The 27367-nt window shown below is 42.6% G+C and overlaps 1 protein-coding gene across 1 annotated transcript in view; it reads left to right on the top strand.

Moving 5' to 3' along the window:
* The window catches only part of MGAT4C (MGAT4 family member C), a 67367-nt gene extending 40879 nt beyond the window's left edge, over window positions 1-26488 (top strand). The window contains exons 2-4 of the mRNA XM_066589297.1: window positions 12028-12177; window positions 16125-16266; window positions 25173-26488. Coding sequence (XP_066445394.1) covers window positions 12028-12177; window positions 16125-16266; window positions 25173-26329 — 1449 coding nt within the window. The 3' untranslated portion in view covers window positions 26330-26488. The remainder of the gene's footprint in view (window positions 1-12027; window positions 12178-16124; window positions 16267-25172) is intronic.
* The last annotated feature ends 879 nt before the right edge of the window (window positions 26489-27367 follow it).

The raw sequence follows: 27367 nt of genomic DNA, 5'->3' as shown, positions 1-27367 counted from the left end.
TTACCTCAGCTGTGATGGGCACTGCAATGGGATATATTTATGTACGGCCGGTGGGTTCCAGGGAGCCACCCATGCTGTCGGTCCACACGGAGTTGTAACTGCATGTGTCCACTTCTAAAGAACCCCAGTCTGACTGGGGCATGCAGTGTGGGCCGAAGCCCACCTGCATTAAACATGACATTACCTCAGCTGTGATGGGCAATGCAATGGGATATATTTATGTACCGCTGGTGGCTTCCTGGCACCCACCCATGCTGTCGGTCCACAGGGACTTCACAATAGGGAGTTGTACCTGCCTGTGTCTATGAATTAAAAACCCCGGTCAGGTTGGGGCATGCAGTGTGGGCCGAAGCCCACCTGCATTTAATCTGACGTTAGCTTTGCTGTCCAGGGCACTGCAATGGGATACATTTATGTACAGCCGGTGGGTTCCAGGGAGCCACCCATGCTGTTGGTCCACACGGAGTTGTAACTGCATGTGTCCACTTCTAAAGAACCCCAGTCTGACTGGGCCATGCAGTGTGGGCCGAAGCCCACCTGCATTAAACATGACATTACCTCAGCTGTGATGGGCAATGCAATGGGATATATTTATGTACCGCCGGTGGCTTCCTGGCACCCACCCATGCTGTCGGTCCACAGGGACTTCACAATAGGGAGTTGTACCTGCCTGTGTCTATGAATTAAAAACCCCGGTCAGGTTGGGGCATGCAGTGTGGGCCGAAGCCCACCTGCATTTAATCAGACGTTAGCTCTGCTGTCCAGGGCACTGCAATGGGATACATTTATGTACAGCCGGTGGGTTCCAGGGAGCCACCCATGCCGTGGGTGCACACGGAATTCCCATTGCGGAGTTGTACCTGCCTGTGACTATTTATAAAAAAACGCGGTCTGACTGGGGCATGCAGACACCTTGACAGAATGAATAGTGTGTGGCACATAGGTTCCCCATTGCTATGCCCACGTGTGCAGCTCCTGATGGCGGTGGCACAGGATTATATTTCTCATTGCTTCTGCACAGCATTGTGGGCTATCGCCCCGCCCCTTTTAAAGAGGGCCGCTGCCTAGCCGTGCCAACCCTCTGCAGTGTGTGCCTGCGGTTCCTCCTCATGGCAGACGCACTTATAAATAGACATGAGGGTGGTGTGGCATGAGGGCAGCTGAAGGCTGGGCAGGGACACTTTGGTGTGCGCTGTGGACACTGGGTCGTGCGGGGGGGGGGGGGGTTGGGCAGCATGTAACCCAAGAGAAGTGACAGCGGAGTGTCATGCAGGCAGTGATTGTGCTTTGTTGGAGGTAGTGTGGTGATTAGCTAAGGTATGCATTGCTAATGAGGGCTTTTCAGAATTAAAAATTGTTGGGAGGGTGGGGGGCCCACTCTTGCCGCTATTGTGGCTTAATAGTGGGACCTGGGAACTTGAGATGCAGCCCAACATGTAGCCCCTCGCCTGCCCTATCTGTTGCTGTGTCGTTCCCATCACTTTCTTGAATTGCCCAGATTTTCACAAATTGAAACCTTAGCGAGCATCGGCGATATACAAAAATGCTCGGGTCGCCCATTGACTTCAATGGGGTTCGTTATTCGAAACGAACCCTCGAGCATCGCGAAAATTTCGTCCCGAGTAACGAGCACCCGAGCATTTTGGTGCTCGCTCATCTCTACGCTCGAGTAATGTGCCTTAGCGAGTATACTCACTCATCTCTAGTAGAGAGGCAAGTTCATCAGTAATAAGGGGTCATTTAAATTATGTCACTGGCGTAACTATAGAGGATGCAGAGGATGCAGTTGCACCCGGGCGCAGGAGCATTAGGGGGCCCATAAGTCCTCTCTTCTCCATATAGGGAGCCCAGTACTATGAATAAAGCATTATAGTTGGGGGCCCTGTTACAGTTTTTGCGATGGGGCCCAGGAGCTTCAAGTTACGCCTCTGAATTTTGTATTCTCCTTTTTACATTTCATCATAATGAATCATGTAATACATTCAAATTCAACATCTGCCAAAGCTGTTTGTCTTTACAGTTACTATTAAATTGGCCAAAGGGAGCCAATTACTCTGTTATTTTAAGAAGGTCTAGATAACTTTTTTCCATCCATTACAGCAAGAAAGCATGTTTTTCTGTCAGAACACTAGCTAGTGCAATTATGAGGAGGGTTAGAGAAGGATTTCCTCCATGACACTGCTGAGCATCCTCTACAACCACAAATGAACATATTAGTGTGAAGAGCTGTAACAGCAAGCTCCAGTATAAATGATCTAAAACTCAACCTATTTTACTGGTTTTCAAAATATTTCAGTGAATTTCATTTTAATGCCTGTTTTGATAAGGTTTGCTTCCTATATATGGGGCTATAATGTTAAGGGCTCATTCACAATAGCTTATGTGTTTTAACGGTCGCCCGCACGTATCGTAATATTGTGTGAATGATGAAAAGTCGCTATCGAGTCCTGATTGTAACTAGCGTTTTCTTGTCCATTCACAAGGGCAATTGTGGCGTCCTGACAAAAAAAATATGCTGCTGCCCAGTCAGAATGACTTCTAATGATTAAATAGAGTCAGCTGTGTTCTTTTCCCAGCATTGGATGCAGCTAAACTCCCTTCTCAGTTTTTTTCAGTTTCCATAGGAGTCTATGGGAGTTTCCAGCGTATGTCAGCCAAAAGATAGGGCAAGACCTATGTTTTCCGTGTATAAATTTGGTTATGTATGTCCTATTTTTTCTTGCACAATGTTTTCACATTGGAAACCAATGCTTCGGATGGCTGTCATTTTCGTATGATGTATTTACACGGCTATATACACTTGTGTGAATAAGGCTGGGTTCACACAGGGCGGATTTGCTGCGCGGAATTTCGCCTCGGCAAATCCGCCCGCGGCCGCTAATCTCGGGATTAGCCAGCCATGTGGACGAGATTTCTCAGAAATCTCGTCCACACGGGACGGCCAATCTGCTGCGGTAAGTCTGGCTGAAACCGCGGCTGCGGCCGGCGCAGCCCTTTGTCTCAAAAGATGTAGCATGTATATTTACTTTTTTGTTTACTTTCATCGTGGCCGCGCTCTCCTCTATGGGAGCACCGGCCGCAACGGAAAAGCGAGCGGCCGGGCCACTTCAAAGCCGCCGGGGCTTTTTCCGCAGCGGTTCTCCCGGCGGAAATCTCACGGTTTTTGCTGTGGCTAAACCGCGGGATTTCCGTCGGGAATACACCCTGTGTGAACCCAGCCTAAGACCTAAGTGTGTATTAACACAGGCAAGTGAGATTCAGGGCTTATTCAGATGGGCATATATTGGTCGGCTTTTCATGCCTGGCCAATACACGTTGCCCCTCTCTGCAAGGGGAGAAGGCGAGACGTGCTCCCTCTCCCTGCCCCTCACCACTGTTTGTAATGGGAGGGTGCAGTAGGGGCAGAACTTAGCCCCACTCCTCTCATTGCAAACTGTGGCTAGGGGCGGAGAGGAGGCGGTAGCTCAGTGCACCAGCTCCCATCCTGTCTCGCCTCCTCCCCTTGCAGAGAGGGGCAGTGTATATTGTCCGGTCATGAAACCCCGACCAATATGCACCTGTCTGAATAAGCCCTTAGGTCAGTAAAAAACTGATCATTTTACCTGCAATTTGTCTGCGATTTTCATGCATGTATATTGCATTTTTGTAAAAATGCACTATTTGCATCAGTTTATACCTACTTTCATGCATCTGAAAAAAATTATGTGTAGTTCTAGTACTAAAATGCTTTATAAATGGATCTCACCAGTTTGCAACTTACATGGTATGCAAGTGCAATCCATTTTTTAAAACACTCCTATGGAAAATAATGTGCGATTCGAGAAACAGAATTACCAAAAATAGTACATGCAGCAATTTTTCAAACTCAGACTATCGGTCCGATTGAAAAATCGTTAGTGTGAATCAAAGCCTTCATAGTAATGAGTTCTTTTCCAGTTTGAGTTCTGACAATCTAAGAAATGGATGGAACTCATGCATGAAAATCGCCTGTGTTAATAAATCCTAATGCTTATTTTCGATATGCAGAAAAGCTATCTCATGGAAATTAGTATCCACAAATGCTACAGAGGTTCATAGAAACATTCTTCAGTCCCCTTGGATACACACTTATAAATGTTCCAGGACAAAATTGGCTAAATTAATAGATCCAGAGAAAGACAAAAACCCACAAGAGGTAGAAGCCAGTCTTTCTATTCTCAGGAATAAATTCTTTCCTGACACCAAATCTATCAATCAGAATAAATCCCTGGATCAACAACCCTTCTCCAGTAATCTTGTAACCATAATTTGTAATATTTTACCCAAGAAAGCTGTCAAGGCCCCTCTTAAACTCTTTTATCGAATTTGCCATCCCCACGGCCTCAGGCAGAGAGTTCCACAGTCTCACTGCTCTTACAGTAAATAACCCCCTTCTATGTCGGTGTAGAACCCTTCTTTCCTCTAGACGTAGAGAGCGCTCCCTTGTTACAGTCACAGTCCTGAGTATACACAGATGATGGGAGAGAGCTCTGTATTGTCCCCTGATATATTTAGACATAGTTATTAGGTCACCTCTCAGCCATCTTTTTTAAAAACTAAATAGCCCCAATTTTGATAATCTCTCTGGGTACTGCAACCCACATATTCAATTTACTAGTTAAGATAACAATAAAGAATAATTATTTTGTAGGCCTCTTACTCCAAGATTCTCCACATATTAAACCGGAGAGATGTAAAAAAGATGAAATGTATGGTTTATTACAATACACAGTCAGACAAAAGTCAAAATACGGAAAAAGTAAAAGAAGCCCAACAAACACTAGATACCCACCACACCCAATGCGTATTTAACAAGAAATGCCTTATCCATGTGTGGTGCAGTGGGTCCCTGGTGTTTGTTGGACTTCTTTTCCTATTGCCTACAATCTATATACAGTCTCTTATTTACTGTATGTATCATCCTATATATGTGGGGGAACTTATTATAGTATTCATACTTATTGATGCCTATCCTATTGTGTATTGTAATTGGCTATACATTTTGCCTCCTATACATTTTTGCCTATATAGTATGTTTATATTCATGCAAGATGTACACTTTTTCTCCACATGTCATATCTATTTTCTTCTTTGTTCTGTGTGTACTCAGTTTTTGGTTTTAATGATGAATTAATAAACTTAAAACATTTTTTTATCATAACTTTTGTACTAGAAAATGTTCCTTCTTTTGGGCAAGTGGCCTGCTGCAAATATAGACAGACCACGTGATTGCTAAAATGCCCAAGGGACAGGAGGTCCCAGGGCCAACTGTTCTGCCCCGTTTCCTGTCACTGACTTGCACTATGGGGAAGGGGGCGCAGAAGGAATAACAGCACTATTTGAGGCTGCATAGAGGATATCAGCACTATGGGGGCCACAAAGGAAATACCAGCACTGTGCAGGGTAGTGAGAGGTTCATTGGGGGTAGCAGCAGGATGAGGAAAGAGTGCAGAGAGGAGTCATGGCTGGAGGAAAGCTTCGTGGCAGTCTGGATTCACATAGAGAAAAAAAATTAAAATGGACATCACCAATCAGAGGAGACGTTATCTGTAATCACTGGAGGGAATTGCACTATAATCACTATCACTATGTAGATTATTATATGGTGAGCACTTTATTTAGAGTTATCCTAGAGCTGAGCTGCTGTATCTGAGCCTGCCATGTGGTACACTATATGGACAAACGTTTTTGGACACTGCAGAAAATCAGCAAATATGCAAATACTGAGTTTGCCGAACGGCATGCTGGGAAGAGCATGGGTAAAATAAAAAGCTGCTCATTTTGTAATAACTATTCATTCATCCAATCGAGCACTTGTGGGATGAACTGGAGCGACGGGTATGACACCGGCACCCACGCCCATCTTCACAACAATCTCTTCTCACAACCTGGCACAAGGAATGGCAAGTTATTCCTGCCCAGACTTACAGAGAACTTGTGCAAAGTCTGCCTCGATGTGTTGCAGCTGTAATACAAGCAAAATGAGGGCCGACACGTTACTAAATAGAATAATAAAGCACTAGAGATGAGCGAGTATACTCGTCCGAGCTTGATGCTCGTTCGAGTATTAGGGTGCTCGAGATGCTCGTTACTCGAGACGAGCACCACGCGGTACTCGTCTCGATTAAACGAGCACTGACCATTGAATTCAATAGAGCCGGCAATACAGCCGGCTCCATTGAAAGCAATGGGCTGCCGGCGATCTCAGGATGAATTTTCGGGAAGGGCTTAAAAATATAAGCCCTTACCTAAAAATCATCCTAAAATGTGTAAAAAATATATATATATGTCAGCATAAAGATCGTTCTCTTCTGCCATAGCTGTAACAGCTGTGGCAGAGAAGAACGATGTTAGTCCATTGAATTCAATTGAGCCGGCAATACAGCCGGCTCCATTGAAAGCAATGGGCTGCCGGTGAGCGCGGGATGAATTTTCGGGGAGGGCTTAAAAATATAAGCCCTTACTTGAAAATCATCCTAAAATGTGTAAAAATAAAAATAAAAATGTATACTAACCTTTCCGCTGCAGCCGGAGTTTAGCCGCGTCTGGCCGGCAGTTCTCCTGAACTGCTCTGAGTAGTATTCAGCAGCCGGGGATTTAAAATCCCCGCCTGCTGAATGAGCTGCCTCTGATTGGTCACAGCCTCACCAATCAGAGGCAGCTCTCACTCACACCCATTCATGAATTCATGAATGGGTGAGTGCTGCCTCTGATTGGCTCAGCGCAGGGACCAATCAGGGGCAGCTCTCAGCTGTCAATCAGAGGCAGCACTCACTCACCCATTCATGAATTCCTGAATGGGTGTGAGTGAGAGCTGCCTCTGATTGGTGAGGCTGTGACCAATCAGAGGCAGCTCATTCAGCAGGCGGGGATTTTAAATATAACAAATTAAGTTTGTTGCTTTGAGAGAGTAAGATATCTCACAATTGCAGTCATCAAGTACCCCCAATGGGTCTTTATTTGATCACATAGTGAGAACACGTCGGGAGATTTCTGATGCACTGACAATACTAGGATGTTCTTCAAAACATTGCCTGTTTGATGCTTCACTATGGAAAACACGTAGTTCCATGCTGCCGTATGCGTATATAATTTTTATATGAGATGTATTTTATATCAAATCAACTGAATCACTGAAGGATGTTGTTGTGAACAAGTCAGTTCTGTAGATGTCAGCGCTGTAACCCTTTAAACACTACATGTTACTTTTATAGCTGTAAATCCATAAAGCAAGACTATGGTTGTGTCATCTTCAATATGTTCAATTAAAGGTTTGTAAACACTGTAAACATTGGTACCATTTGTTATATTTTGTATAAATTGTTATGAAGATCTCCCAATGTTGAGATTTTGAATGTTTTACTGTATTATGTACAACAAATATCTAAATTATCTGAGACAATATATTAAAAATCTCCTTCTACTGATTCATGAATAACTGAATTGCTAATTGAATTAGACCATTTTAAGCATATTATTACTCATATTACTAAAGTTCTTGTCTAGACCTTATGCCTAATATTTTTACTTTATTTTATTCAAGTTTCAGTAATCTCTGTACGGCCGCCTGCAGACGTGCGGAAATTCCGCGGCGTTATTCCCCGCAGAATTTCCGCCCCTGGACACCTGCATAGGATTGCATTACAACACACAATCCTATGCAAATGGCCGCTGTTTGTCTGCGCGAAATCCCATGCAGAAAGCAAACCGCAGCACAGAAACGCCACTCACCGGCCACCGACTCCGCTCTGCGCATGCGCCGGCTGCCCGGCAGCCGGCACATGAAAGGGCCGGAGCTGCCGGAGCGGGTGAGTTCTGCGCTGCTCTCTGCAGGCGCTTGGGTCGGGTCCCGCTGCGAGAATTCTCGCAGCGTGATCCAACCTGGCTGTCTGCAGGTGGCCTAAGGGTGACTACCCACTACAGTTTTTGTTTCACTGCGACATTCGCAGCGTTTTTTTTTTCCTGCAGGGGTCTATGGGACTTGTAATGTTAAAATCGCGATCGCGCAAAATCGCAATTTCGGGGTGAATTGCGATTTTTCGCGATCGCGATTTTAACATTACAAGTCCCATAGACCCCTAGAGAAAAAAAACTCTGCAAATTTCCCAGTGAAAAAAAACTGTAGTGGGTAGTCACCCTTGGGCCTTAGTCAGACGGGCGTTTTTTGCCGCGATTTGTGCATGCGCATGCGTCCGGCGATTTTATAAAACCATTGCTTTGCAATGGTATCGGACACATGAGCGCTTTTTATGCGCTCGTCCGATAAATTATAGAACAAAAAATCGCAGATGGCACCTATCTGCGATCTGCGATTCCTGTTCTCTTCTCTATATGCGCTCAATGGGGCCGGCGGCAGCAGCGCCGACCCCATTGAGAACATATAGAAGACAAATCATTCTTCTCTGCCACAGCTGTAACAGCTGTGACAGAGAAGAACGATGGTTGCCCATTGAATTCAATGGAGCCGGCAATACAGCCGCTCCATTGAAAGCAATGGGCTTCCGGCGTGCGCGGGGTGAATTGTCGGGAAGGGCTTAAATATATAAGCCCTTCCCTGCAATTCATCCTAAAATGTGTTAAAATAAAAAAAAATTGTATACTCACCTTTCCGCTGCAGCCGGAGTCCAGCCGCGGCCGCTGTCAGTTCTCCTGAACTGCTTCTCGGCACTATTCAGCCGGCGGGGCTTTAAAATCCCCGCCTGCTGAATGATCTGCCTCTGATTGGTCACAGCCCTGACCAATCAGAGGCAAGTTTCACTCACACACCCATTCATGAATTCATGAATGGGTGAGTGACTGCTGCCTCTCAGCGCTGAGCCAATCAGGGGCAGGTCTGACTCACATCCATTCATGAATTCATGAATGGGTGTGAGTGAGACATGCCTCTGATTGGCTCAGCGCTGAGCCAATCAGGGGTCAGGTCTGACTCACACCCCCTTCACACCCACTGCAGGACGGCAGCGCGGAGCTCCGGCTGCCGGGAGAAGGTGAGTACATATATATTTTTTATTTTTCTACATTTTAGGATGAATTGCAGGGAAGGGCTTATATATTTAAGCCCTTCCCGACAATTCATCCCGGGCTCGCCCGCAGCGCATTGCTTTCAATGGAGACGGCTGTATTGCCGTCTCCATTGAATGCAATGCGCTGGACAGCTCCGGCCCGTTTCTAATGAAACGCGGCTAGGAGCAGATTTTCGGGTGATTTGCGGGCGACTTGCGCGCACCGGTCACGCGATTTGAGGATGCGCATCCGTCATGTGATCCGCAAATCGCGCGAAAAAACGCCCGTCTGACTAAGGCCTTAGGATGTCAATATGGCTGTATTCCCCACAAATAACTCAGTGTCTCCAATGCTGCAGTGCTGACTTTCTATCAATTGTTATAAAAATGGGGATTTACTTTTAACAATGTCATGCCATTTATATTTATTTTGGAGCAGATATTTGCTTTGTTGTAGCAAACAATGTGCTTGTGTGTATCACAAACATAGAATTCTTTTTGGTGGCCGCTGACTTATATATGAGCTATAAAATATAGAAACCCTTTAAGCTACAGTAGATGTTTTCTGGAATCTGGTGACTTGGCTAGATTTTTATAGCTTGTGCAATGTTTAATACTCTTGTGTAAAAAATATGACTGTTTTATAGTAGAGTATTATAGTAATTTTATTCGCTGACCTGAACATTTTTAAATAAATTTTGACCACAAAATATCTTTTCTGGTTAGCCAGCAAAGGTATCACTGGAATAATGGTTTTGTCGTGCTTTATGAAAAAGAATTGTAATATCATGTAGATTTTTTTTTTGGCTAGTGTTATTTTTGCAGTACATTGTCTTAATAGCTTGAGTATTCTGCCCTCTAGTGTTTATGAAATATATTTCTATTTCTAAATTCTCCAGCACTGACATTATTTGGTGAGATGAAATCTAACAATATCTGTTGATGCAATTAAGATATTTTCAGAATATAATCAGATATTTTTAACTGCTTAATGTCTTAATACCGAGACAGTCCACAAAAAATAGTGTTGCTTACTCATTGCCAGTTGCCATATAGGGGCTTAGACTGCTGGATTTTTAGCAGAAAATGATCAGCTCTACAAAGTGATTTGACACACAGGGTTTTTAGAGAGGGGAGCTGCGATTCGTGTTGCAATTTTTTCATGCAGTTTTTGATTTTAGCCAAAGCCAGAAGCAGATTAAAAGGTCATGGAAGATATAAAGGAAGGAGTTTTACTTCTTCCTGCCAGGTCTACTTCTTGCTTTGGCTAAAAAAAACTGCATGAAAAACTGCCACAAAAACTACAGCTTAAAATAAAACCCTGCTTAACGATATAGAGAGGCAATATTTTACAATGTAACTGGGGCTGATAACAGCTACATATCAGTAACTTCTAACAGCTGACTATTGTTTTCAAACTGTTATCATTGAAAAACTGTTTTGCATGATCTAACATATTTAATCTTGCAACAACACTTTTAGGCCTCATTCAGACAAGTGTGTGTCTTGCATGCGCATAATGCACGCTTTTAAAAGAACCAGTGGGTTCCTATAGAAGCATTCATATGCACGGAACTTGAAGTGCAAACCAGCGCACACCTGAAAAAGATAGGTCATAAGTGCGCATTTTGCATGAGTTTCCATTGACTCCTATGGGAGTAGGAGTTAAAGGGGTTGTCTCGCGCCAAAACGTTTAGTTTTTTTTCCATAGGCCCCCCGTTCGGCGCAGGACAACCCCAAAGGATGTGTTAAAAAAAAAAAATTTTATTACTTACCCGAATGCCCGCTCTGCGACGTCTTCCTTCTTCTTCCTTCACAAAGATGGCCGCCTGGATCTTCACCCACGATGCACCGCAGGTCTTCTCCCATGGTGCACCATGGGCTCTGTGCGGTCCATTGCCGATTCCAGCCTCCTGATTGGCTGGAATCGGCACACGTGATGGGGCGGAGCTACGAGGACCAGCTCTCCGGCACGAGCGGCCCCATTCACCTGGAAGAAGACCGCACAGCGCAAGCGCGTCTAAAAAAGCAAGAAGACATCAGAATTAGATGGATCCATGGCGACGGGGACGCTAGCAACGGAGCAGGTAAGTGAATAACTTCTGTATGGCTCATATTTAATGCACGATGTACATTACAAAGTACATTAATATGGCCATACAGAAGTGTATAACCCCACTTGCTGCCGCGAGACAACCCCTTTAATGGAAACTCCTCCGCTGCTAATAGATTCCCCACTCCTTACAGCAGGGCATTTAAAAGGTGCTTCTGGCTAGAAGCACCTTTTAAATGTCCCGCTGTTAACTTCTTCGTCCCTGTGGAGATGAGGGGACTCCCGGAGGGTTCTGTCAGTCCCCAAGGGAAATCTCCTCATCACTGAACACTGGTACAGCACTGCAATTACGTTGATTCGCAGCACACCTCAGGACTTTGTATCAGTTATTCCAGATCAATAAATCTGCTTCATGCCACAGTGTTCAGTGATAAGGGGAGTGCAGCGGGGATGAATGAACCCCTGCCGCATCTGTCACTGCTGTGGCAGAGGAGCACAATGCCATCCCATTGCCGGTGCTACTGACGCCCCATTGAAAGCAATGGGAGTAGATCGCTATCCCCTGCTGCAGCTGTGACAGCTGCGGCAGTGGATTCCTTGGATGTGAAACGCCCGAATGCTGTCACATCCAGGGGTTTCATCTTGTTGACAATGGGGCCGGCGGTAGCAGCGCTTGCCGCATTGAAAACACAAGGAGAAGATGCGCTCCTCTGCCACAACTGTCTCTTCTTTCATAAGCATTAAATGTCTAGACATGTATGATGAGTTTAATAATGGCCATTTTCTGTAGAATGCCAGTATTTATAAATTATCTAATACAACACTACATGTATATTTTAATGTAACCAAATTGATTCACCAGTCTTGAAAATTAAACTTGCTATTGCCATTAATAGTTAGATATTTTATTAGTATGTCCCACTAAATATGCATTTTTTTCATGTCTTTCATTAGGAAATATATGTATTTATTCATACAACAACTAAGTCTAAATATCTGGATAAAATGAGATGTTTTCGAAAACGCTCAGCGTTACCAGTCCTTGGGGTTCTGATCTTTTGCCTGCTGTTCATGAACTTGTACATTGAGGATGAATACGTTGTGGTAAGAAATAATGCAATTATTTTGATCTCTTTAACTGCTATTAGCTTGACCATATTCGCAATTCAGATTTTAAATATTTTTGGTTACCATTTTGGACAAAGGTTTATGTCCACCTTTGTAGTTAGTTATATTTGCTTGTATGCCTCTTAGAGAAGAGATGAAGCAACTTTACAAATCATCTTGATTAAAGCGTTCACTACTTTCAACAGTTTTTACTCATTAGAAGAGTCCCTTGACAACAAGCTGATCACAAAAGGGACCCACTGCTAGGTTCCAAAGTTAGTAGCTGTAATTTTTTTGGTGAGATACCTGCAGTGAGTATTCCATTTCCTGGGAGAGCCATCACAGGAGAAATGAAGCATTAGGGCTTCTACCCACTAGCGTTTTTTTTAATGCTGCGATATCAGTGCGTTTTTTAAAAATGGGACTTTCTAATGTTAAAATCGCATCGCACAAAAATCGCAACTTGCGATTTTTGTGCGATGCGATTTTTACATTAGAAAGTCCCATTTAAAAAAACCGCAGCGATATCGTAGTGTTAAAAAAACGCTAGTGGGTAGAAGCCCTTACGTGGTGCCAAAGTGCCTATTTAAATCAATGGGTTATTCATGTAATGCAAGACAAGACATTCTTGCAGCGAACTGACGCTGCAGCCCTGAAATCTCTCGGCTGGCAGAACTACTGTAAACACTTTATATGCCTCACTAGAGGCACCTGTCATTGTTTACCAGCACTAGCTGCTGTTAAACTCCGCCCCCCCGCCCCCCCCCCCTCCATTTTTTGGACAGCTCTCATTGACTCCCATAGGAATCTATGGAGCCTCCAGCGTTTTGCGTTAAAAGATAGGACAAGACCTATCTCTTGATGCAATAGAAATATCGGTGTTAAATCAACACACATATGTTCTATGTTTTGACGCACAATTTTTTTAGGCGCATTAAAAACCGTTCGTCTGAAGGAACCCATAAAAAGCATTGGTTTCATAGGCGCAATTTTTTGACGCATTTACTTTGCGTCAAAATGACGCTCTTCTGAAAGAGGCCTAAGGAACTAATCTTAAGTTTTCGTAACATATAAAACTCTATACAAAGGCTGCGATACAGCATTTCATGTTTATAGCTGTTACTTTAGTGCACTTTTTTTCTTTAAAGGAACAATTCAACAATGAAATATTACTGTTCCCTTTTAGTTCATGCAAAACATAATTATGTCATATATATACAGATGGTCCCCGACTTGCGAACAGGTTCCGTTCCAGGTACCTGTTCGCAAGTCCATTGTGTTCGCAAGTCGAACAAATGCTTGTATGGAGCGGGATCGCGGGTGGATCCCGCTCCATACAACATCAGGTGCAGGCTGTTCTTACAGCGGGCACCCGGCGGCAGCAGTTCCGACGAGCCGCACCACTCGTCTGAACTATTAACACCTTAAATACCGCTCTGACAGCGGTATTTAAAGTGTTAACAGTTCTGGCGAGCAGCGCGGCTCGTCAGAACTGCTGCCGCCGGGTGCCCGCTGTAAGAAACAGCCTGCACCCGACGTTCAGGGGGCCCGTACAGCGTCCCGCGATGAGATCGTGGGACGCTGTCGGTTGCTAGGCAGCCGGGGACCTCCTGAAAGGCCCCAGGGCTGCCTATGCAGAGTGCCCATCAAGCGCACAGCTTGCTAGGCGCCCTGCATAGACAGCCCTAGGGCCTTTCAGGAGGTCCCCGGCTGCCTAGCAGCCGCGATCTGACCGGACAGGCTTCTATCAGGCTTGATAGAAGCTTGTCCGGTCCCTGCACAGTATGATGTAATGCCATAGCATTACATCATACTGTGCAAAACAGATAGTTCGTATCTAGCGAAATTCGTAACTCGAATATTCGCAAGTCGGGGACTATCTGTATAGTACTCCCTGATGTTCTTTTGAGTCCCTTTGAGAATTTCCTCCTAATGTGTTCATTCCTGGAGGTGAGAAGAAGCCACTTCTAATGTGCTAATTTTTATTGGCTAACCTGCACAATACCAAAAGAAGTCTACACAGCTCTGTTAAAATTTCATGTTTTTGCCATGTTAAGCTATCCCCAAATCATAATACTGCCTCCACCATGCTTCACTGTGGGTATGGTGTTCTGTTGGTGATACGTAGTGTTGGCTTTGTGCCAAACATACCTTTTGGAATCATGGCCAAACAGTTCAACCTTGGTCTCATCAGACCATAACATGTTGTCCTACATACTTCTGGCAGACTTGATATAGGTTTTTGAAAAACATAGCTGGGCTTGGATATTTTTCTTTGTTAGAAAAGGCTCCCATTTTGCCAACCTACCCTACAACCTATACAAATACAGGAGATGGTTGTCACATGCACTGTGCAACGAGTATTTACCAGAAATGCCTGCAGCTCCTTTAATATTGCTGTAGTCCTCTTGGCAACCACCTAGACCAATTTTCTGATGGGTCTTTTCATCAGTTTTCGAGGGACGTCCATTTTTTTGGTAATGTCACTGTTGTACCAAATTTAATCCACTTTTTGACATAAGCCTACCAATAAGCCTTATGCCATAAACAGATATAAGAAATACATTGAAAATGGATATTAGCCCTGGTTCTATGTGAACCATTGTAAAAGATGAAGGCCTTTATATGGTTCACCTGTATTAGGAAGGGAGGTGTTGAATATCAGTGGAGAAAGATGATAGACTTTAGACCTTTCCTGACTAACGGAGTTTTTTTTTAAGTGTGGAAATGGAGAGACAATACGCCCAGCGTCGCTTTCCAATGAATCTCAACAGGCAGTGGGATAAGATTAATCCAACTTCTCTTTTTATTGTGTCAATTAAAACCAGCAAATATGCGTTTCAGGATAGGCCCCTTCATCAATTAAGCTGGGTTAGACATAACTCTTTGAGCTGGAGGATATACCCAAAAGTGCTGGTGTTACCAGAAGGGTCTGTGAGCCTAACCAGGGAACACCAGGAGAAGTGGTCTTGACTGATGAAGGTCCCAGTTTTATATGTGGGAAAGGCTGTGTTGAGAACCAGTACGTGGAGCAGGAGCACTAAGAATGTCCCCTGCAAACATACCTCGGTAAGTAACAGGAGGTTTGAGGAGGGAGAAGCTTCCTGAGATTGATGCACAGGTAAACAAGCATCTTTTGGATTTGGTGGCGCATCGGAGCTCCTCCCCAGCATGTCTGCTCCATTCAGGAGATAGGCCACGCCCTATGTAGACTTTTTTATTTACTTTTATATCTATTTGGCTAATATCACAAAGGCGAGCATGATATCAGACTGCGAAACTCGACCAGAAATTGCACTCAGGAACGTACGATGTCCCCGCGGATGCAAGGCATTTTTGTATAAAGAAAGTGCTTCCCATCACTTCAGGGAAGTAACGGTCCTCTGGCACAGCTTTCATTGTTCTCAATGAGAAACCTTGCATCACACTTGCATGCACCTCATACGCTGTACAATGGTTTTTTGTGGCCCCATTGAAAACAATGGGTGATCTGCTCCAAGGGAGCGCCAAAAGATAAGCCATGCCACGCTTTCCCCCCACCATGATGCAGCCAAAAAATTGCTCATGTATATGGCCCAATTCAAAAGAATGTGGTTCATATTCTTGCGAGATGTGTGAAAGCAGCCTAGGAGAGTATCCAGAGTGTTGGACTGAGCTGCTGAGCCACTGCTACAGAACACATTAAATAGATATTCTGAGAGGAATCAAAAGAATTGTATCAGGTGGGTGCCGTAACAACTGCAATATCTAAGAGCATCTTTGTTTTAATATTTCCAATTAAAAATTTGGGTTTATTTTGTATAATTAGCAGAGAAATGTAATATCAATTTAGAGGACAATCCATTTTAATTTAACTTTGAATTTAGGAATGTATTATTTGCGAAATGGATAAATAATTGTAATTATTTGGATTGCATTAACTCTAATATTGTATTTTGATGTAGGAAGAAGATAAAAGACTTAGAGATGCTTCTACTCATCAATTAAACTCAGATTCATATGGCAATACAGTCAGGGAGTTCTCTAACTTCTCATCTATAAATGTTACATATCAGATATTAGCTGGCATACCAATAGCGAGAAAACGTAAGTAATAGTTCTGACCAGAAAGTCCTTGATCCAAGTGCATTTTAATGCTTAGGCAAGCCTCAATGCTTTTGAAACATGCATATTAGTTGAATCAAGTATGATTTTACATTAAGGTGCTGTCAAAACCTTGTTTTATAATATATATATATTTTTTAAATCACATATCTCAAACAACTAAAGGCAGGAGGACAGAACTCGACTTCAAATGGGCAAATGCGTATTTAACCAAGTGACGTTTTAGCTCTAGTTACATTCTCATGCTAAAACCAGACAGAGATGAAAGTTGTTGCTGTTTTTTTTCTTTGGTTCAGACACTTTATTTTACAGTGGCTATAAAAATCTACACACCGCTGTTGAAATGCCATGTTAAAAAATCGGACAAAGATGGATCACTTCAGATTTATTTCCACCATCAATGTGACCCATTATCTGTACAATTCCATTGAAAGACAATCAAATACTTGAGGGTGAAAAAAATAAAAAATAAAATAATGTGGTTGCATAAATATGCACACCCTAAAACTAATACTTTGTTGATATACTCTTTAACTTTATGGCATTCAGTCTTTTTAGGTAAGTGTCTGAAAGCATTGCACATGTGGACTTGGCAATCTTTGTCCACTCTTCCTTGCAAAACAGCTCCAAATCTGTCAGATCGTGAGGGCATTTCATGTGTAGAACTCTCTTCAGGTTAACTAACACATCTTCAATGGGCTCTGGCTGAGGCAGTTCAAAACTTTGATCTTCCTCTGGCAAAGCCATTCTTTTGTTGATTTGAAGGTATCTTTTGGGTAATTGCCATGATGAAAGGTGAAATTCCTTTTCACCTTCAACTTTTCAGATGAGGCCTGAAGGTTTTGTGCCAAAATGGACTGATATTTGGAACTGTTCATAATTCCCTCCACCTTGACTAAAACCACAGTTCTAAAAGCTGAAAAACAGTCCAAAATCATAATGCTGCCTCCACCATGGTTCAGTGTGGGTATGGTATGCAGAGTAGATAAAATAAACTATCCACGCTCCAGGGGAATACAAGGCTTCAAAATAGGGAACCAATGTCCTTCTTTATTAATATTCTTGAGCAACGCGTTTCGGTAGGTAAACTACCTTTTTTAAGCTCCATACATTTAAAATAACTAGCACATATAAATAGGCACTCACATGTCATTAGGTTTGTCTACAGCAAATGTATGGAGCTTGAAAAAGGTAGTTTACCTACCGAAACGCGTTGCTCAAGAATATTAATAAAGAAGGACATCGGTTCCCTATTTTGAAGCCTCGTATTCCCCTGGAGCGCGGATAGTTTATTTTATCTACTCTGCATACCTTTATCTAAGCCCCGATTACCCGGTGAAGCTTAATGGAAACGGTCCTGCAGCTCTCCAAACAAGGTCGGATGGAACCAAAGGCTTAATTACAAGCGAACGTGGACTATGGTGTCAGCGAGGTGCCTTGGGAAAGGTATCCTCGTCTGGCACCAGGTGAGTTAACACTCATTTCTTTTAACCCCTTAATGACATGGCCTATTTTGAGCTTAAGGACCAAGCCTTATTTTTCAAATCTGACATCTGTCACTTTCTGTGCTAATAACTTTTGAATGCTTTTACTTATCAAGGTGATTCTGAGATTGTTTTTTCGTGACATATTGTACTTTATGTTAGTGTAAAAATTTCATCAATAAATTTTGTCCTTATTAGGAAAAAAAATCCAAATTTACTGAAAATTTGGAAAAATTCACAATTTTCAAACTTTGAATTGTTTTCTTTGTAAGATAGAAAGTCAAACACCACAACATAGTTATTAATTAACATTTCCCATAGGCCTACTTTACACAGCAATCATTTTTTAAGTGTTATTTTACTTTTTGCAGACTCCACAAAGTATATAAATTTAGCAGTAATTTTTCACATTTACTTGCAAATTTCAAAATCTAAATTTTTTAAGGACCAATGCAGTTCAGACATAGTTTTGCCGAGCCTGTATATCAGAATCCCCCATGAATTGCCCCATTTTAAAATCAGCACCCTTCAAAGTATTCAAAATGGCATTTAGAAAGTTTATTAACCCTTTAGATGTTTTACAGGAATTAAAGGAAAGTGCATCAAAAATTAGAACAGTTCCTTTTTTCTACTGATTTTCAATATAAAACCTTTTTTTTTATATAAACAGTAGGAGTTAGCAAAGAAACAAAACTTGGAATTTATTACCTAGATTCCGCAGTTTTTAGAAATGCCCTATATGTGGACGTAGCCTGTTGTATGGGCACATGGCAGGACTCAGAAGGATAGGAGCGCTTCTTGGCTTTTTGAATGCAGGTTTTGCTAGAATAATTTTCAGACCCCATGTAGTGTTTACAGTGCCCCTGAGGTACCAGTGCATTTGAAACCCCCAACAACTGACCCCATTTTGGAAACTACACCCCTCAGGGAATTTTTTAAGGGGTGTAGTGAGCGGTTTGAACCCACAGGTATTTGAGGAATTTTTTTAACAGTTTGAGTTCAATACAAAAAAATCACATTTTTCACATAATGTTCAGCTTTAGGCCCAGATTTATATTTTTTACCAGTGGCAGAAGGAAAAAACGTACCCCATGATGCGTTACCCAGTTGCTCTCGAACACGGAAATGCCCCATATGTGGACGTAGCCTGTTGTATGGGCACATGGCAGGACTCAGAAGGAAAGGAGCGCTTCTTGTCTTTTTGAATGCGGATTTGGCAGGAATAATTTTCAGACCCCATGTAGTGTTTGCAGTGCCCCTGAGGTAGCAGTACATTTGAAACCCCCAACAACTGACCCCATTTTGGAAACTACACCCCTCAGGGAATTTTTTAAGGGGTGTAGTGAGCAGTTTGAACCCACAGGTATTTGAGGAATTCTTTTTAACAATTTGAGTTGAGAACGAAAAATTCACATTTTTCCAATAATGTTCAGCTTTAGGCCCAGATTTTCATTTTTCACCAGGGGCAGAAGGAGAAAACATAGTCCATAATGCATTACCCAATTACTCTCGAACACGGAAATGCCCCATATGTGGATGTAAACTGTTGTTTGGGCACATGGCAGGGCTCAGAAAGAAAGGAGCGCTTTTTTTGAATGCAGATTTTGCTGGAATAATTTTCAGACACCGTGTAGTGTTTGCAGTGCCCCTGAGGTACCAGTGCATTTGAGACCCCCAACAACTGACCCCATTTTGGAAACTACACCCCTCAGGGAATTTTTTAAGGGGTGTAGTGAGCGGTTTGAACCCACAGGTATTTGAGTAATTTTTTTTAACAATTTGAGTTGAGAACGAAAAATTCACATTTTTCCAATAATGTTCAGCTTTAGGCCAAGATTTTCATTTTTCACCAGGGGCAGAAGGAGAAAACATAGTCCATAATGCATTACCCAATTACTCTCGAGCACGGAAATGCCCCATATGTGGATGTAAACTGTTGTTTGGGCACATGGCAGGGCTCAGAAAGAAAGGAGCGCTTTTTTTGAATGCAGATTTTGCTGGAATAATTTTCAGACCCCATGTAGTGTTTGCAGTGCCCCTGAGGTACCAGTGCATTTGAGACCCCCAACAACTGACCCCATTTTGGAAACTACACCTCTCAGGGAATTTTTTAAGGGGTGTAGTGAGCGGTTTGAACCCACAGGTATTTGAGGAATTTTTTTTAACAATTTGAGTTGAGAACGAAAAATTCACATTTTTCCAATAATGCTCAGTTTAGGCCCAGATTTTTATTTTTTACCAGGGGCAGAAGGAGAAAACGTAACCCATGATGTTACCCAACAGGGAAATGCCCCATATGTGAATCTAAACTGTTTTTAGGGCGCAGGGCTCAGAAGGGAAGGACTTAGCATGTGGCTTTATGTACAAGCTGTGCGAAGTACATCAGGGTAAAACGTCAGGGCAATAAAAAAATTAAAATTTCAGGGACGTGTGGTAGATCTTAAAACACTCATTTATACAGAGGCCGGGTTGTGTGGGGCACGTTTCACACTGGTATATGGTGTCTTTTCTTATCCCCTGTTTGTAGCACACTCTGCACCTCTTTTGGGTCCTTCCCTTCGTCGCAGTGGAGGGAATTTCACTGAGAAAATGCTGCCCTGGTACAATTCTTGTGGCCTCGCTTCCAGAAGTACTGGGCCTCTCCCCCACCTCCTGGTCCCCAAATATTAGGTCCTTGATAACTTCCTCTTGAAATTCAACGAATGTCCCCCTGTGGCCTGCACCTCGGAACAGCACATAGGCATTATACAGTGCCATCTGTACGAGGTGCACGGCCAGTTTTTTGTACCACACCCGTGTTTTCCGCATGGCTCTATAGGGCTCCAGTACCTGGTCTGATAGATCGACCCCTCCCATGTACTTATTATAGTCGAGGACGCAGTCTGGTTTGGGGGTCTCTGCACTGGTACCTCGTACTGGGCAGGGGGTACTGCTGTGGCCGTGTATTGTCGTCAACATAAGGACATCCCTCTTGTCCTTATATTTAACGCACAATACATTGTCGCTGCATTGGGCCCGGCTCTCACCCCTTCTGAGCAGTTGCCCAAGCAGCGTCTTAGGGAGGCTTTTTTGATTTTTCCGAACAGTGCCACATGCCACTGTTCCTCTGGAAGCGAGGCACTGAAACAGGGGGACACTGGTATAAAAGTTATCCAGGTACAGATGGTAACCCTGGTCTAATAGTGGGTGCACCAGTTCCCACACTATTTTCCCTGTTACTCCCAGCACAGGGGGGCATTCTGGGGGCTCAATTTTAGTGTCCTTCCCCTCGTAAATACGGAACTTGTGGGTGTACCCTGATGTACTTTCGCACAGCTTGTACAACTTCACACCATACCGTGCCCGCTTACTGGGCAGGTACTGGCGGAATTTTAGCCTCCCCTTGAAGTGTACCAGGGACTCGTCTACTGCAATGTTTATCTGTGGGGCATACGCCTGGGCAAACTTGGCGTTAAAATGGTCTATTACGGGCCTGATCTTATACAACCGATCGTAATTGGGGTGATCGCTGGGGGGACACAGCTGGTTGTCATTGTAGTGCAGAAATTTTAAAATACACTCAAAGCGCGTCCTCGACATCGCCATGCGGAACATTGGGGTGTGGTACAAAATATCGGTAGACCAGTACGCCCTGATTGTTGGCTTCTTTATTAGCCCCATGGTTAGTATAAGCCCCCCAAATTTTTTTATCTCTGGTGCATCCACAGGGGTCCACTTATCGGGTCTGGCATAGCTGGAGGTGGGATTTTCTTCTATAAAATTCTGGGCGTACAAATTCGTCTGGGTAACAATATGGGCAATGAACTCTTCAGAAAAAAAAAACTTGAAGAAGTCCTTCCCTCTGAGCCCTTCCGTGTCAAATTGAATCCCTGGGTTCCCAATAAAATCAGGGATCTGGGGTCTGTAATCTTCCGGGGTACTCCAGTGAGCATCTGATGCATTGGGGTCAGTGGCAGTCCTTGGACGCCTTCTCGGGGGTGCAGGGAGCTCAGACTCGCTGGATGAGGATGAGGATGAGGAGTCGGAGAATGCCAAAAAAGTGGGGTCGTCATCACCACTACCTGAGTCCGAGTCTGATGCAATGATTGCATACAGTTCCTCTGAAGTGTACCTCCTGCGGGCCATATTTATATAAAATGGGGCACACGGGGAAAAAGTTTTATTAGATGGGACACTGCGGGATGGGGTGACCACGGGACGGGGGTCGGAAAGAACACGGAAACTTATGTGGTGTATTCACGTAAGTGTTTTTTTTTTTTTCTTTTTTTTTTTTTTACACAGACGAATACACTGACACAACACGGACTAACGACACACTACACACTAGATGGACTAACGACACGCTACACTAACTAATGACGGGTGACGGGACAGGTAACGAAATGGGAACAACAGGAACTTTTTTTGTTTTTTTGGGGTTTTTTTTACACAGACGAATACACTGACAGTACACGGACTAACGACACGCTACACACTAGACGGACTAACTAAACGCTACACTAACTAATAACGGGTGATGGGACAGGTAATGAAATGGGAACAACAGGAACTTTTTTTTTTTTTTTTACACCAAGGGATACACTGACTACACGCTGCGCTACACTACACTGCTGATCGCACGCTACAGCTCACTCACTACACTTCTGATCACACACTACAGATCCCTCACTCACTACACTACACTGCACTTCTGATCACTCACTCCACTCTGCTACACTACACTGCCTGATCAATCACTCACTACACTCACTACACTACACTGCCTGATCAATCACTCACTACACTCACTACACTACACCACACTGATCACTAACACTCACTCCACTACACCACACTGATGACTAACTCCTCTCCACTACACTGATCACTAACTCCACTCCACTACACTACACTCCACTACACTACACTACACTCCACTACACTACACTCACTCCCTGCCTAATCTACACACTAATCGCTCTTTTTATCACACAGATGTAACACACGTGCTCTCTACAAGCACCAGGAAATACACTGCGGTGCTTGCAGACAGAGCCGCTACTGTAAACAGCGCGAAGTCTGCTGCCGTGCTGTGATTGGTCAGGGAGTTTTTCCCTGACCAATCACAGCGATCGTGGGGGAGGGACCGCTCTGATTGGTCCCCAGCCCGGACGCAGCACTTGTCTGCTGACTATGTCAGCAGACATCACTGCTGTGTCGCAGCGATTGTCACCGCGGCGACACTTTAATGACATGACGTACCAGGTACGTCATGTTGCGGGAAGTATCCCGCTACCATGACGTACCAGGTACGTCCAGGAGCGGGAAGGGGTTAACTATTGCTATAGTTATATACTTTTTTATATAAAAAATACATCAAGGCGCCTCCCCATAACCTATTAGTGTGGGTATGGTGTTCTTTTGGTGATGCACAGTGTTGGCTTTATGCCAAACATGCCTTTTGGAATTATGGATTAAAATTTTAAACTTGGTCTCATCAGACCATAACACGTTCTCTCGGATACACTGTCATTCAGCTGAGAGCTGCCCCTGATTGGTCCCTGCGCTGAGCCAATCAGAGGCAGCACTCACTCACCCATTCATGAGTGAGAGCTGCCTCTGATTGGTGAGGCTGTGACCAATCATAGGCAGCTCATTCAGCAGGCGGGGATTTTAAATCCCCGGCTGCTGAATACTACTCAGAGCAGTTCAGGAGAACTGCCGGCCGTCCGCGGCTGAACTTCGTCTGCCAGGACAAGGTGACTATATATATATTTTTTTGTTTTTACACATTTCTGGATGAATTTCCGGGAAGGGCTTATATTTTTAAGCCCTTCCCGAAAATTCATCGTGATATCGCCCTCAGCCCATTGCTTTCAATGGAGCCGGCTGTATTGCCGGCTCCATTGAATTCAATGCGCTGGACAGCTCCGGCCCGTTTCTATTGAAACGCGGCTAGGAGCAGTTTTTTCGGGCGATTTTTCGGCCCTGGTCACGCGATTTGCGGATGCGCATCCGTGATGCGAACCGCAAATCGCGGGGAAAAACGCCCGTGTGACTAAAGCCTTAGAAAAGGCTTTTATCTTGCCCCCCTACCCCACAGCCCAAACATATGAAGACTATGGGGGATAGTTGTCACATACACTACACAACCAGTGTTTTGAGAAACATCTAGTTCTTAGTATTGTCACTGTTGTGCCAAATCAAATCCATTTCTTGATGACCGTCTTCACTGTGTTCCATGGTATATGTAATGCCTTAGAAATGTTTTGGTCCCTTTCTCCTGACTGATACATTTCAACAATTAAATTCCTTTGATGTGCTGTTAGCTTTTTACGGCTTTTGCAGCTAAGAAAATGTCAGGAAAATCTAAAGAGCTGAACTTTATATGAGGTAAATGAGACTCACTTTGAATAATGGCAGCGGAGTGCTGACTACTATTTAGCATGAGTTTAAATGTGATTGGTGAATTCTGAACACAACCACATCCCCAAATATAACACGGTGTTCACACTTATGCAACCACATTATTTTAGTTTAGTTATTTTTATTTTTCCACCTTAAATTATTTCATTTTGTTTTCCAATGGAATTGTACAGATAATGAGTCACATTGAGGGTGAAATAAATATGAAAAAATTCATCTTTGATTTTTTAACATGACAAAAACATGGCATTTTAACAGGGGAGTGTAGACTTTTGATATGCGTTGTATATTTGTTTATTAAAAATTCTAACTTTTTGCACAGACCCTGTATAGAAGCATATAGGCCATGATTTATCCAGGCAGGGGTGCTCCCTAACACTGTCTTAACATAAAGCACGCTGAAGTAAGATGTTCCAAATTTGTTAAAGGAAATGTATCCCCCCCCTAACTACAATGCTTCATTTACAGTACTGATTTCCTCATATGGGGAAGAGAGACCTTATGAGTCACCTAAGGCTTCATGTTCTGTATACAGTGTATGTCAAGAGAATTTCCCCTCATATACACCAAAAAAAACTAAAACTGTGATGTGAACAGAGCCTTAATTTAGATTAAAAAGATACATCAAAGAGAAACAATTTTTATTTTATAGAACAATTCATTTTTGCCCACTGTCCAGCAACTATACCAAGACCAAAATGAAAACCTATCAACAATGTATTGCAATTAATCAATATTGAGATTTAGTGGCTCCCAGATTTGATTGCAGCACTAGAAATTGTCCTCTTTTGATGGTAAGTACTAGATTATTAAATTAAATTAAATTAGAGCTGTGCATAAAAATCTCTGAATATATGTCATCCTCAAGAGGTTAAATCTTTAGAACATGGTCTCAGCCATCCAAGCAATTGTATAACAAGTGAAGCACAGTGCTTTGCTTTGTTATATAAAAAAAATAAAAAGAACAGTATGAATACTCACAGTCCTTTCTTTTTGTAGGTTTTCTAACAATTGGACTATCATCTGTGAAAAGGAAGAAAGGAAATTATTTGCTTGAAACTATCAAGTCTATATTTGAACAGTCAAGCTATGAAGAACTGAAAGAGATAGCTGTAGTTGTTCATTTAGCCGATTTTGACCTAACCTGGTGTGAAAGCATTGTACAGGATATATCAAGAAAATTCTCCCATCATATTATTGCAGGAAGATTGGCAATTATCCATACTCCTGTACAGTACTATCCTGTATTAGAAGGCTTGAAAAGAAATTATAATGATCCGGATGCCCGGGTGAAATTTAGATCTAAACAGAATGTTGACTATGCTTTCCTACTAAATTTTTGTGCAAATCTCTCAGATTATTATTTAATGCTTGAAGATGATGTTAGATGTGCCAAGAATTTCTTTACAACAATTAAAAAAGTAATAAATTCCAGGAAAGGATCAAATTGGGTGACCTTGGAGTTTTCTAAACTAGGATATATTGGTAAACTTTATCATACCCATGATTTACCGCGACTAGCCCATTTTCTACTTATGTTCTACCAGGAAATGCCTTGTGATTGGTTGCTGATTCATTTTAGAGGCCTGCTAGCCCAAAAAGAAGCAATTCGGTTTAAGCCATCTCTTTTTCAACATATGGGATATTATTCCTCCTATAAAGGTGCTGAGAACAAACTGAAGGATGATGATTTTGAAGAGGACTTGCTTGATATACCTGATAACCCTTCTGCAATTCTTAGCACAAATATGAATACATTTGAAAATTATGAGGTTAATAGGGCTTATAGTAGTGCTGAAGAATATTTTTGGGCCAAGCCACCTTCTAGTGGTGACTTTTATCACATTGTGTTTGAGAAACCTATCAAAATTAGCAAAATCAAAGTCAGCACAGGAACAGAAGATCGTCAAAATGATATTCTACACCATGGGACTCTGGAGGTTGGAGAACGATTAGTTGGGACTAAGAAGAACAAAAAATGTACCACTTACCTGAGGTTAGGGGACTTCATGAATGGAAACTTTGAAATGGACAATATAGACCGTAAAGTTCTTTTTAATATTGACTGCATCCGAATTTTAGTGACTAAGAATCAAAATGAATGGCTAATTATTAAAAGCATAAGTGTTTGGACTACTGAGACATTGAACCAATAAAATATTCATTTGCTGCCTTCCTTATGGAAGAAAGACATTTCAGTTGAATGCCAACTGGTCTATTTCACTTATGGACTACTTTTTTTCAAGTATGTGAAATGCAAATGGCAAATTAAATGTGAAAGGCTCTTTATATTTTACTATTTCTGTCAGGCAATATTCAAGTCAATTGGTGTTTTTGAATGTCCTCTATTTTATATCAAACAGAAGCATAATGTTCCCATAATCTAAAGGCAATTTTTATGGCCTATTTATTTTAAGATTTTATGTGTTAAATCTATGGGAATATCACTAAGGACATCTGTCTTGCATTTATGTTTGTTTTGTCTTTATGGTACAGTATTTTACTACCTCTATTTTCTTTCTATATCGAGCCCATTTTTTACCATAATCTTAAAAGTTTAATGCACAAGACAAACTTAATTAAACACTGTGATTGAACACTGTGGATGAAATCTTTTCATTTTATGCTTTATTACCGGTTGTTACAGTTAAACCCATTAAACTTTGGTTGAAATGCTAATGTGTGTTATTTATTGCACTATTTTGGCAATTAAATATTTCAGTGTTTCTTTCTAACAACTGCAATATTTTTGGGAGTGAGTTACAAATATGATCTTCATGTGATGTTTATTAAGACTTTAAATATTTCTATGTTTAGAAAGTTTAGTGCCATTTGTACAGTATGCTGTACGTTAGAATTTTTTATGTTTTTTATTATTTTTTGAAGGCAGACAGGAAGAATATTAACCCTTTTCAATCCAATTTGTATCCTAGTTTTCCTAGGGGGCTCACTCTTTTTCTGCTGTTATACAACTACTCTGTATGCTGGCTAAAGCCAGTACTGCATGAGGTGACGCGTTGGATAGGCTCCGACAGCAGAGAGGCTGGCAATATACAGTAAGAGAACCCCGACGGACGCCTTCCAACATCGGAGCTGTACAGAATTAAATCATAATGTCTTTAGACGTCAGACAGTGGATTGGATTCAGTGACTACCTAAAAAGTTAGGGGAGGAGCAAAGAATCTTGGGGGGAT

The sequence above is a fragment of the Eleutherodactylus coqui genome, chromosome 2 (genome assembly GCF_035609145.1).
Source record: "Eleutherodactylus coqui strain aEleCoq1 chromosome 2, aEleCoq1.hap1, whole genome shotgun sequence".
Lineage (NCBI taxonomy): Eukaryota > Metazoa > Chordata > Amphibia > Anura > Eleutherodactylidae > Eleutherodactylus > Eleutherodactylus coqui.
This window is presented reverse-complemented; position numbering and strand designations above follow the sequence as displayed.